This window comes from Pipistrellus hanaki, assembly GCF_964339955.1.
Source record: "Pipistrellus hanaki genome assembly, chromosome: 15".
Classification (NCBI taxonomy): domain Eukaryota; kingdom Metazoa; phylum Chordata; class Mammalia; order Chiroptera; family Vespertilionidae; genus Pipistrellus; species Pipistrellus hanaki.
Genome location: NC_140517.1, coordinates 47,357,477 through 47,371,093, shown reverse-complemented (window position 1 = coordinate 47,371,093; position 13,617 = coordinate 47,357,477). Strand labels below are relative to the sequence as shown.

Genomic DNA, 13,617 nt, shown 5'->3' with positions numbered 1-13,617 from the left:
CCACTTGGAGTGGTGGTAAATGCTTTCCTCCCATGATGCTCCGCGTCTGGTTTTGCTATTCCCGTCTAATTACTGAACCCAGCATCCAATTCCTAGCTAACACCCATACTGGGTGAAGGGCCCAAGCATGCGGGGGCGGCACGTCCTGGAAGGTCCTGGACACCGCTGACCAGCATCATTGACTAGGATGTCACCAGACCCTTCCCCAGGCCCTTCCTACTCTGCACTGGGGTCCGTGAATGGTTGACCTCCCTCAGGCGCTCCATCCACCACCCTAGAGACACCTGGGAAGTGTTGTGTTGGGGAGCTGTTCCTGTCCATGGTTCTGAAATAGGGTCTCCAGAGGCTTCTGTCCCAGTTTGAGGCCAGGAGGGAAAAGGGGTGGGGATGGATGGAACCATAGGGGGAGCAGACCATCGGGAGTGGTGGAGTCTGGGCTCTCCCCTGTGCTTGGTCTACCACCTCTCCTCTTCTCTCTCAGGGATTGTATATCCTGAGGGTGAGGTCCGTCTGTCCCATCTGGCTGAGCCTCAGGCAGGAGGATGTTTGTGCTAAGGCTCTCTTGTCCACTGTCCTCTGTAACCCTCCTTTCTTTATTTTTTTTCCTTCCTTCTTTCTTTCTTCCTTTCTTCCTTCCTTCCTTCCTTTCTTCCTTCCTTCCTTCCTTCCTTCCTTCCTTCCTTCTTTCTTTCTTTAAATATATATTTTATTGATTTTTTACAGAGAGGAAGGGAGAGAGATAGATAGTTAGAAACATCCATGAGAGAGAGTCATCAATCAGCTGCCTCCTGCATGCCCCCTATTCAGGACACGCCCGCAACAAAGGTACATGCCCTTGCCTGGAATCGAACCCGGGATCCTTCAGTCCGCAGGCCGATGCTCTATCCACTGAGCCAAACTGGTTTTGGCTGTAACCCTCCTTTCAATAAGCTTGCTTCATGCCAGCCTCACCCAAACGAACAAGATCTCTCAAAGTGAGAGGCTGGTCTTCACAGTTGACAATGGATAAAACTTGAGGGTCAGAGTCACGAATATTAGACACTCTGCCGGGATCCCTTTCTCCAGTTCTGTCCACTCACCCCCATGCTTCTGGGCAGGGGAGGGGTAGTCTCCGGCCTGATGGGGAAGAGAAGCACTTCCTGGACTCTTATTCCTGGTTCTGATTGATTCCTCTTGCTGGACTCACCTGACAGTGTCAGAGGGACTTGGAGGGGAATGAAGCTAGCTGGCTGCCTTTTGATTCTGAGTCAGGATGTGGGAAACCACGGGTCTGAGTGTCTGTCCTCTGTTGGGCTAGTGACTGATGAGGTGCCCTGCTTCTATATTGTTCTCGACCAATTTGATTTTTTTTTTTTTTGAGAGAGAGAGACAGAGAGGAATGGAGAGAGAAAGAGACACATGGATGTGAGAGCAGGACATGGATCAGCTGCCTCCTGCACGGCCCCTACTGGAAATTGAGCCGGAAACCTGGGCACGTTCTCTGACCTGGAATCAAACCAGCAACTTTTCAGTGCACAGGACAGCACATAGCCAACTGAGCCACACCAGCCAGCGCCATGGGTTCATTGTTGTATGTGGAACCCACAGCCTTGGCATAATAGGACGACATTCTAACCCACTGAGCTTCCTGCCAGGTTCCATATGTACTTTTATTTAATCCTCATAGCAACCCTGCAATGTAGAACTTCTCATGCCTGATCACAGATCAGGAAATCAAGTCCCGGAGGGGTAAGGTGGCTCCGGGGGTGTCATATTCTTCTTAATCGGCGGAAAGAGGAGGAGCTTGCTCCCAGGTCTCTCTGACTGCAATGCCTGAGGTAGTTCCAATAGGTCAGGAAAGTCATACACAGTAGTTTGTAAACCCACTGCCTGTTGAGTGCTGTCCTGTGGGGATGTGAGGTCTCCAAAAATCAGCTGGTAGGTCCCCTTTCCCATGGAGGATATGGACGTTTCGGCCTCTCAATGGGTGCTGACATTTGCGTATTCCGATTCGGGGCTCATCTGAGGAGGTTTCTTCTCCTTAAAGCGGATGGAGGCATAATACACCTCTGGCTCCACCCTCAAGGCCGGGGTGGCCCCTGCAGGGCTGGTGGAGTCAGCTGGGCTGTCTGACTCGGGCGTCTTCTGCTGACCCTGTGTGGAGAGCAAAGAACAACGGGGTCAGAGCAGGGTGAGGAGTCCCTGCAATGAATTTGATTGTAACATGATCTTTGTTCATCCTTCCATTAATATATATATATATATATATATATATATATATATATATATATATATATATATTATTGATTTTTTACAGAGAGGAAGGGAGAGGGATCTAGAAACATCGATGAGAGAGAAACATCGACCAACTGCCTCCTGCACACCCCCTACTGGGGATGTGCCCACAACCAAGGTACATGCCCTTGACCGGAATGGAACCCGGGACTCTTCAGTCCGCAGGCCAATGTTCTATCCACTGAACCAAATTGGTTTCGGCTCCACTTTTTTTTTTTTAAATAAAAATTTTTAATTTATTTTTTGTTAATCCTCACCTGAGCATATCTTTTTCCATTGATTTTTAGAGGAGAAAGACAGAGAGCGAGAGCGAGAGCGAGAGCGAGAGCGAGAGAGAGAGAGAGAGAGAGAGAGAGAGAGAGAGACATTGATGTGAGAGAGACACATCTCTTGGTTGCCTCCTGCATGCACCCCGAATGGGGTGGGGATGGAACCTGTAACCCAGGTATGTTCTCTTGACCGAAAATCGAATCCACAATTGTGTGGGATGACACTAACCACTAAGAAACACCTTTCAGCGCATTCTTTCATCCTTTTATTGAATATTTCTCAAGGTCCCATTTATTCACTTATCCAACAAATACAGCTTTTATTGGTTGCTTTCCAATTCTACTGACCTTTGTTGGAAATACTATTATTTTACAGAAAAAGACAGTAAATCTCAGAGAAGTTATGTACTTCTCAAGGTCACACATCTGCTGGTCATGAACTCCACCCCTGGTCTCTCAGAGCTCTCCTATGTGCCGACACTGGCTATACAGGGAGGTGTTTATGAAAAAGGACTTCTCCTGTGTGTCTCTCCTTTCCTCCCTTTAAAAAAGAACCCCCCCACCCCCGCCGCCGAAACCAGTTTGGCTAAGTGGATAGAGCGTCGAACTGCGGACTGAAAGGTCCCAGGTTCGATTCCGGTCAAGGGCATGTACATTGGTTGTGGGCACATCCCAATTGGGGGGTGTGCAGGAGGCAGCTGGTCGATGTTTCTCTCTCATCGATGTTTCTAGCTCTCTATCTCTCTCCCTTCCTCTCTGTAAAAAATCAATAAAATATATTTTAAAAAATAAAAAGACTCCCCCGAAGGGAGGGCATTTATGGGGGGGGCAATGGTATATGTACAGAGATAATAATTTAATAAAAAAATTTATAAGACCCCCCCTGCAAGGATATGTTTTTATTGATTTATAGAAAGAGAGGAAAAGAGAGAGAGAGAAACATTGATGTGAGAGAGAAACATTGATCTGTTGCCTCCCATATGTACCCCAACCAGGCATCAAACCTGCCACCTTTTGGTGTGTGAGATGATGCCCTAACCAACTGAGCCACCCAGCCAGGGATCTCCTTTTACTCTTATAAACCAGGCAATTCTCTGACACCAGCTGGGTGTCCTACAACTGGACTCAATTCTGACACCATCTACCTGAAGATATTGTCAGATCCCCATAGGTTAAAGGCTCAGGCCCACAAGAACCCCCACCCCCACCGCCACTTCAGATGCCAATTACAAGCCCAGGTTGCCACCTGTGCTTCTGACCAACTGGCAGTAAATCAGAGGTTCCCATGATTCCCTCCTCACATTCAATGAATTCACTAGAGTGACTCCTAGAATTCAGGGAGACCGTTTACCAGCTATAGAGCAGCTTGTGATGGAAGGATGTGACACAGGAGACAGAGGAGCATCCCGATGAAGAGATGCATGGGTCCAGGTATGAGAGGAAGGGCAAGGAGCTTTTGTGTTCTTGCCAAATGCGCCTCCACAGGTTCACCAACTTGAAATCTCCCTCAGCCCCAGACTCAGCATTTTTATGGAGGGTTCGATGTGTAGACAAGATCAATAATTAATTCCGTTTCCAGCCCCTCTCCCCTCTCTGGACGATGGAGGATGGGGCTTAAACTTCTAATTATTGCTCAGTCTTTCTGGTGACCAGCCCCCATCCAGGAATCCACAAGAGTTGCCTCATTGCACTCTGGCTGGTGTGTTCAGTGGTTAGAGTGCTGGCCTGGGCCCTGAAGAGTCATGGGTTGAATTCCTGGTCAAGGGAAGGTACCTGAGTTGCAGGTTTGATTGCTGGCCCCCAGTCTGGCACCTAGGGGAGGCAATCAATCAGTGACCTATGGGAGTCAATCAATCAGTGTGTCTCTTTCACCTCTCTCTCTCTCTCTCTCTCTCTCTCTCTCTCTCTCTCTCTCTCTCTCTTTCTCTCTCTCTCTTCCCTCTCACCCCCCCCCCTCCTTCCACTCTTTCTAAAAAAAAATCAATGGAGAAAATATCCTCAGGTGAGGATTAACAACAACAACAAAAATGTTGCCTCATTCGGAAAAAAAAAAAGAAAAAAAAAAGACCCTTGGCTCCAGAGTTACTGCAACATTTTTCAAACAAGGCTTTTCACTTCCTCTTCCTCCATTCTCTCTTGAACGCAACCCACTTATTAAGACATCTGCCTCTGTAAGGCCAGCAGATCTGCCTTTGTCCAGATCAGTTCTGATCCTACTTAGCTAAATTTAAACCAGTGGCTCCCAACCTGGGGCACACGCCCCACAGCGGGGAAATTTGATTAAAAAAATATATATATTTTATTGATTTTTTACAGAGATGAATAGAGGGGGACAGAGAGCTAGAAACATCTATGAGAGGGAATCATCGATCAGCTGCCTCCTGCACCGCCTACTGGGGGAGTGCCCGAAACCAAGGTACATGCCCTTGGCTGAAATCAAACCCAGGGCCTTTCAGTCCACAGGCCGACACTCTATCCACTCAGCCAAACTTGTTTCAGTAGAAATTTGATTTTAAGGGGAGTACAATTTGAGAATGAGTTATTAACAGTGAAATTTTGCATTTCTTATGGTTATAGGGGCCTCGTATTCAGTATATAAATATATATATATATATATATATATATATATATCTCACACACACTATATATATAATATATATATATCTCACACACACTATATATATATATAATATATATATATCTCTCACACACACACACTATATATATATATATATATATATATATATATATATGCATTTCAGTTCTCTATTATATGCTTTGAAAGTCTATTTGCTATTTTTTCATATCACTTCATATTATTGTTATTTTTTAAAACAACTTCTTAGGGATTTCGTCCTCAGTACTTCCACTGTCCTTTCATTCTTTATTTTTCTCTTTCACAGATGCCATGTTCTTTGGAAGCTTGTTTAGACCATTTAATGGCCTTTTAGGCTTCCTCCATGTGAATAGAAGTTAACTTTTTGAATCAAAAGAATTCTATGTCACGGGGGTGGTGGGGCATCAGGATTTTAGAGATGCTTAGGTGGGGCATGGCCAAAAAGCTGTCATTTCTCAGCCCCTATCTTACCAGACTTATTAGCATTTGAAAAAAGGTGAGCACTCTTTCCTGCTTGAAGTTCCATTCGCCCTTGGCTACCAGGACCCAACCCTACACTCTCCTGGTCAATTTTTTTTTCTTCAGTGATCTTTTTGCTCTTTTCACCATGTCTCCCTGACTCTTAAGTGCTGGGAGGCCCCAGGACTCTGTCTGCAGACCCCTTCTTTCCTTTATGGCTTCATCCACTATCAGACCTTTATGTGGAACACTGCCAAATCTCCATGCCTCCCACCTGGACCCCTCTCCTGAACTCCGGACTCTGCCCATCTACTTGTCATCTTCATATAAACATCTCAGAAGTGCCTCAAACTTAGAGTAACCAAAACAAAATTTGATCACCTCTCAAAAACATACCTTTCCTACAGAGTTGGCAATTCAAAGAATTGGTACTTCAATTCTTTAAGTTGCCCAGGGCAACCACATTAGAGTCATCCTTGGTATCTATGGATATTTGTGGACATCGAGGACCATCTACGGAGCCTTATGACATCCTTGGACATCCATGACATCCATGAGTATATCCGTGGCAATCAATGGACATCTCTGACCATCTTTGAATATCTATGACACTTCTGGATATCCATAATACCCATAGAGTTATCTTTGACATTGAGGGCCCTCTATAAACATGTAAGAGCATCTATGACTATAGGTGGACCTCTATGACATCACTGGATATCTATGACACCTATGAGGTAAAGGCAGTGAGCTCACACCCAAGTGTACTCTATCATTCCATTGGCAAATCCTGTTGACCCCACCTTCAGAATGTATCCAGACCCCAACTGCTTCACACCAGATTCATCACGCATGCCCTGTCTAAGTCTGTTTTATGGGCTGAATGATGTCTCCCAAATTCATATGTTGAAGCTCTAACTCCCAATGTGTCTATATTTGGTGATAGGGCCTTTAAGGAGGTACTTAATTTTTTAAAATGGGGTCATTAGAGTAGGATGCAACACGATTTAAGTCTTTATAAAAAGAAGAGAGACCAGGAATGCATGGGCATAGGAAAAAGGCCACGAGAAAGCAAGAAGGTGGCCATCTGCAAGCTTGGGAGGGACATTTTACATTTGTAATGTAATAACTTGTAAAAATACAGATATTGACAAGTGGGAGATACTGGCCGAAGGAAAATATACAAAAGCATGGGTGATGGCTGATCGTGTGCTCAAAAATCTCACAGTGGTATCCACATAAGTTAGAGTTCAGTGAGAGTCAGAACTTGGAGGATGAGCAGGAACAGGGTGGGTTGAGGCAGGCATGCGAAGAGGAAGGGGCAGCCGAGCGATGGTTCTGAGATGCAAAAAGCTTACTCTGCTGGAGGCCAGTGAGCAGGTGAGTGTGGGAGGTGCAAAGCATGGAAGGTGACTGGTTTTTCCTGCCTCAAATGCCAGACCAAGTTGTCTGGGTGCTCGGCAGTGTGGAGAACCAGTGCATTTCAGACTTGGGTGTGATGGGGAGGAGAGGTGGGAGGCTGCAGCAGACATGCTTTGCAGTGTATTAGTGCAGAAAGAGCTGGTTGAGGACTGAGCAGGACAGGGACGAGCCTATGGTTGGATATCAGGAACAAGAATACCAATGGTGAGATGGAGAGCCCACCAGAAGTATATTTGGGGGTTGTATTAACCGTGTGCATTATATATCTATATCTATATCTATATCTATATCTATATCTATATCTATATCTATATCTATATCTATATCTATATCTATATCTATATCTATATCTATATCTATCTATATTTAAATATATTTTATTCAGGTATTACAGAGAGGAAGAGAGAGGGATAGAAATCTAGAAACATCAACGAGAGAGAAACATCTACCAGCTGCCTCTTGCACACCCCCCACTGGGGATGTGCCCGCAACCAATGTACATGCCCTTGACCGGAATCAAACCTGGGACCCTTCAGTCTGCAGGCCGACACTCTATCCACTGAGCCAAACCGGTTTCGGCTGCATTTTATATCCTGATGTCTGGGGCTTTGGTAACCCTAGAGAAACTGTCCCTGCCAGGACTAGCTAATTACTAAAGATAGTAAAGGATTTGCCTGCAACTGTGACTTTCATATTGCAAACCAGCCCGTCCAATCCAAACTCCATGCCTCCAACCATCTCCTTTATGGAACTCTTACACTTCCGACCAGTCCCCTCCTGCCCTGATCACACCAGGACCAGGGACCAGACAACAAGGGACAGCCCCTACACCCCAGAGCCTGTTGAAATTATTCAAACTAGCTAGTCCTAAGCCTGCCTCCTCTGCCTCCCCTCACCTCACCTTCCCCATGGAAACCACTATCAAAGTTCCTGCCCCTGTTTTTCCCGTCCCTCCCTCTGCCTCCTGACCAACCCTGGTGCTGCCCTGTGTGGCCCTGAGGTGGGATGTTTACCCCCCCCCCCCTTCTTGGGAACTGTGAGGAACAAATTGTGGCAGTGGTCTCCTGATCTGTTGGCCTGACATGCCTGAATAACAGTAAAACCTTCATGTTCCCCAAAGAGTGGGAAGGTGAAGAGCTCGTTTCTGGACATGCTGAATAGAACAAAAAAGGTGGGCCACCCAGGAAGTGGGGGCAGGGCTGCGTGCCAAGATGTCCATGTTACTCACCAGGGAAGCTGGCCCCGTGGCAGGGTGGATGTTGTCCATGCCCATCGCTGCCCTGGCTTTCTTCCTGCGAGTCTTCACTCTGTTGGGAGTTGCCAGGGTCTTTGACACAGGGGTCACTCTTTGAGGCTGGAGTGAGTGCCAGGGAAGATCAAGGGTGGGGCAAGACCAAGAGCCTTCATAACAAGACTTTGGAACAGGTCTTCCCCCACCACTACCCCTCCTCCCACCAACTCAAGCATGGCTCCGTGGCTACCAGCTAGATTCTCACCACCACAGCACCCCTCACCCTTGCTCCAGGCCCTCACCCACCCCTCCAGGTCCCTATTCTCCAGCTCTGGCCCACACCTGTCCCGTCTCACACAAAATAGATGAGGCAGAGACAGCCAGCCAGCAGTGCAGTGACACCGGCTCCCGCGACGGCCGCCTGAACCACATCTGCCTTCGTCCTCAGTTCCCCTGCAGACAAGAGGGACCTGGGTGAACTCCAAGCTCGAGGAGCAGGCATGTGTCCCCTTTTCTCTAGCATGAAGAGATGGGTGCCCCTCTCCTCCATCCAGGGCTGAGCAACTGGGTCCTCCAGAAGCATGAGGTGAAGGGCACGGTCAAAGTGACATCTGCTATCAGGTCCCCACACTCCTGTGCAGCAAACCTCATCTTTTCTAGGACCTGGGTTCTTCTCCATCTAGGGTTTCCCTACCACAGACCTGAGACCTGGCTGCAGCAGGACCTTGATCCTCAGAATCCCATGGGCACTCCAGAGAGAGAGACACACACACACACAGAGCGCTGTGGGATGCCGAAAGACCTGTCTCTTCTTCCTTCCTGGGAAGGTGTCAGAATCTTCTCTCCTGACCTGCATCACCACCCTTTGCCCACCATCCAGAACTGAAATACCATTGCTGACATGTACACATGAGGAACTGTTTGACATTGAAATTGGGTCTCAAAAGAACTGGTGGCCCAGAAAGAAACTCACTACAGACTGATGCATATGCCTTTCAGCATAACGATTATTGCTTGTCTCATTTTTGATTCTTATAAGTATATCTCCAGTAGGACATGATCTCACTCATCTAGGGGAAATGGTGAACAACATAGACTGATCAACAAAAACAGACCCAGAGATAAGGAGCCATGGGTCAGACTATTGGACCTCAAAGGGAGGGTGGGGATAAAAGGGAGAGATCAACCAAAGGACTTGTGTGCATACATATGAGCCTAACCAGTGGTCAAGGACAATAGGGAGGTGGGGGCTTGAGTGTGTGGGGGGGTATGGGAATGGGGGGTTGAGGACAAATATGCGATACCTTAATCAATAAAGAAAAAAAATTTTTTTTTTTTAAAGAATCTCTCCTGGCCTCCACTGTCCCTGTTGCTCAGGGTCAAAGGTGATCTTTTGTGCCTCCAGAAGAAGGTGAAAGTGGGGAGGTTCTCAGACCCACAGGCGAGACCCAACAGCTCTCCTGGTCTTGTCTAGCCATGCCTCCCAGGAGCCAAATGCCTGGCGTCAGCGATGTGTCTCTGGGCATCACCTGTCACAGTCTGAACTGAGAGAGTCCTAGCAGAGTCACTGATCAGTGCAGGTGGGGACCAGATGCCCCCACCAACGGGAATAGAGCAGGAGGAGGATGGGGTTCCAGAGACAGGTCAAGGTGAGGGCCAAAGGATGGGCAGGCAAAAAAAAAATAGAGATTTTCAGAGAAGTGAAACTGCTCTACATAATACTATCATGATGTACACATGTCATTGTACAATGTCCAAGCCCATTGAGTGTACAACACACAAGAGTAAACCATAATTATGAGTTTTGGTGGACAATGGTGTGCAAATGTCCCCTCTGGTGGGGGATGTGCGTAGGAGGGAGGGTGCGAGAGGTTTAGGGGAAATCTCTCTACTTTCTGTCTCCTGCTTAATATTTCTGTGCAGTTATGGCTGCTTCTATAACTAAAGTCTACTCAAAAATGCTCCAAGGCATTTGTAACTGGGGGAAGATAAAGAGCATCTGTTAGGGTGGGCGGGGAGAAGGTTGTGGTCCCTCTGGGCAGAGTGTGGTCGGAGGGTATTGGGGAAGAGGTCAGATAGGGATTCTCACGTTTAACTGCACCCACACCTCCCTGCTGAACTCTGAAGTCCAGCTCTGAATCGACCAGACAGAGACCCACGTCAGTCAATGCCCCGTGGCAGAAGGCTCCTTCCCACCTGCACCGTCTCCCAGGCAACCACCTTCTGTTGGGTTCTGCGAAGCACCTAGAACAGGAAGAAAGGAATTCCTTCTTCAGTGGACTGAGTTGGAGTAAGGGTCATTTAGGCATTTCAACATCCATAATCAGAGACCATGGAAATGCAAGAGGGACAGGGCTTTGTGTTCTAGGTCCCCTACACAGCAAGGTCCCCAGGACAAAGCACCCAGCACCCCTGCCAGGCCCTCCTGCTCTGCACACCCTCAGGGACCAGGTGCTCCAACTCAGCACTCACAGGTGACATTGAGCTGGATGGTTCTCTCCACGGTCACACCAATGGCAGGAAAGTGCACCTGACAGGTGAGGTTGGTGCCATGGTCCTGGGGCCATGGGGTGAGGGTGAGCACAGAGGAGAGGCGGGTCCTGGGGCCCAGGGAGCTGTGGGCAGCTGAGGTCCAGGAGAAGGTGGGGGGCGTGCCCCGCTCACAGGCCCAGGGCACCGAGCAAGTCAGGTTCCTGGGGCGGCCACACTCCAGGGTCCCGGGGATGTAGATGTCAGGTGTGTGGTTGAGGGCTGGAGAGGAGGGGAGAGAGGGGATGAGGAGGAAGGGTCCCAGGTGCAGTCCTGAGAGAAGCCTCGGGCTTTGTTCCAGCTCCTCCCTCTGAGCCCAACACACTGTACCCCGACCCCCTCCCAGGATGGGGCCCATCCCAGCCCTGTGAGGGGCCACCATAACTGCCCCTGAGGCCTCTCCTGGGGCCCGTTCTTTACCTGTCACATGCACGAAGAGCTTGTTCATTTTGTAAGAAAATTTAAAATTTGGGTACTTTTCCTTTTCCACACGAAAAACATATAATCCGTCATCTGTCCTCCGGGCATCTCTGATGTCCAGGGAGCAGTTTTTGGTCTTAAGATCCCCGAGGAGATGGAATCGGCCTTGAGTCTCCTCCTGCACTTTACGAGATGGGTTATTTGTGGCCACAGCAGCATCCTGGAGTTCATTAACTCCTTCTTGGAACCAGTAGCCATATGCAGGGGGAGGATAATCCCAGTAGTTCCCCTGGTGGGTGAAGGTGCAGGGCACAAATATGCACAGGCCCTCCTGCACCGTCACAGGCGTCTGCACTGTCAGTGTGTAGTAGCTTCCAGGATGAGCCAGGGACCCTGCAGGGAAAGGAGGGTCAGCCGCAGCCCCTGACCCAGTCCTCCTAGCCCCTCAGGCACTCACCTGCCCACAGCAGGGCCAGCAGCCACAGCATCTCTGATATGGAGAGTTTCTGGGCTCCTGTAGGTGGAAAAAGAATGAATACAGTGGGAGGAGGGACCGTGGTGAGACCACGGAAGCTGGGGAGGAGCACGAGATCGGAGCCGTTCACAAAAGAGGAACTTCAGAGCCCAAGTGCTTTCCCAGTCTGCACAGACCAGGCAGACACCCCTTAGCCCAGAGACCTAGGACAGAGAAGGACAGACAGAAAGCCAACCCATAGTCCTTGGGTCTTCTCAGCGGCTCCAGAGCAGAACCAGGACCTCTGAGGACATCTGAGGAGGGGACACGGGAGTCTCTTAAAGTCCTCCGGTTAGGGCCGTGGTCGGCAAATGGCGGCTCTCGAGCCACATGTAGCTCTTTGGCCCCTTGAGTGTGGCTCTTGCACAAAATACCACGGCCTGGGCGAGTCTATTTGGAAGAAGTGGCGTTAGAAGAAGTTTAAGTTTAAAAAATGTTTCTAACTCTCTATCCCTCTCTCTTCCTCTCTGTAAAAAAATCAATAAAATATATTTGAAAAACACACACACCTGGAGACTGATAGGAAGGGTGAGGTCATGAGAGGAGCTGACCCAGCTTCCATGGGCTGTAGGCTGAAAGAGAGGAGGGATCTCTTGACTACTGGAGGGTATTTTCCATTAGATGATTGAGGCAAAGAAAAACACCAAAAAACAAAAACAAAAACACACACAGATCTATGGACTTGCTCTTTGTTCCTGAGATGTTCCCCACCCAGTGACACCACTTCCTCCCAACCACAGTGCTGTCGGGCTTTAGAGCTGTGGTCACTCGTGAGTCCACTATGTGACCTGGTGGCATGCTGGGTATTTTCTGAAAACACAAGTGCAGGTTCCTATTTAACATCTTATTCTGATTCCCGGTGTTTCAGTGATGGCATCTCCAGAGGGAAAACCATAACACAAAGGGAGACTATGTGTTCCCTGAGCCAGGGCAGGAACCTCTTCCTTAATGATTCCCGTCACTCAGAGCGCATGAACGGGCGACACTGTCTCAGTTCCTCATCACGCAGATGAGCGTTTCCTGTCAGGGAAAAATGCTGCAACGTTGTGGGTGAACAGTGAGCTTACACACTTCTCTTATATTAAGCAAAGCTCTTTCCAGATGGGGTACGTTTCTCCCAGTCTTTAGGGGTAAGATGATATTTGCCTTTCAAATAAGCCACATACTCTCTTGTGTCAGCAAGCGTTCACAATTTCCTTTATGCCTGGACTGCTGGGGATCCCAGGGGTATAGCTAGACTTAATTTCAGAAACAGGTGTTATTCTAGCTCCCTGGTACAATGTTGTCTTGTTTTCTAAGCGATTTCTCTTCTGCCTTAAAAAAGTTGCTACCTTGCCGAAACCGGTTTGGCTCAGTGGATACAGCATCAGCCCGCGGGCTGAAGGGTCCCAGGTTTGGTTCTGGTCAAGGGCACATGGCTTGGATGCAGGCACATCCCCAGTGCGGGGTGTGCAGGAGGCAGCTGATCCATGTTTCTTTCTCATGCATGTTTCTAACTCCCTATCTCTCTCACTTCCTCTCTGCAAAAAATCTATAAAATATATATTTAAAAAATTGCTACCTTATTAGTGCTATTAAATGGTAATCATCTCAAATTCTAAGTTGGACTATGAGGGCTCTGATTTCTACATAAAATAAAAATATGCAAGATTGATAAAAAATGTGCTTCTCACAGTAAAATGTGGCTGCAAGAATATAAATTTTTAGGAAATATGAGTGGAATATGCAGCTACAATTAAAATTTAGGTTCAGCTCATAAGTTTTCTATTTGAGTCTATGGATATGCATCTGGCAAATTCTTGATCCGGTGACATAATATGATTTGCCACCAGATATTTGTACAATCTTTCCAACACAGTAGTATCTAGATAGAAGGGCCTTC

The 13,617-nt window shown here is 48.0% G+C and overlaps 1 protein-coding gene across 2 annotated transcripts; it reads right to left on the bottom strand.

Moving 5' to 3' along the window:
• Positions 1-1,631: 1,631 nt before the first annotated feature.
• LOC311633437 (myeloid cell surface antigen CD33-like) lies at positions 1,632-12,451 on the bottom strand. 2 transcript variants are annotated; one of them, XM_084906140.1, is made up of 9 exons: positions 12,245-12,451; positions 11,932-12,125; positions 11,679-11,735; positions 11,222-11,614; positions 10,745-11,023; positions 10,469-10,516; positions 8,629-8,725; positions 8,270-8,348; positions 1,632-2,133 (listed from the first exon to the last, which is right to left on the bottom strand). In XM_084906140.1, the coding sequence occupies exons 2-9, from the start codon at positions 11,933-11,935 to the stop codon at positions 1,960-1,962; spliced, it is 1,131 nt and encodes a 376-aa protein (XP_084762266.1). In that variant the 5' UTR covers positions 11,936-12,125; positions 12,245-12,451; the 3' UTR covers positions 1,632-1,959. The 2 variants fall into 2 exon arrangements, with proteins under 2 accessions (XP_084762266.1, XP_084762267.1); XM_084906141.1 differs by lacking the exon at positions 12,245-12,451 and having other exon boundaries at positions 11,932-12,206.
• Between the last annotated feature and the right edge of the window lie 1,166 nt (positions 12,452-13,617).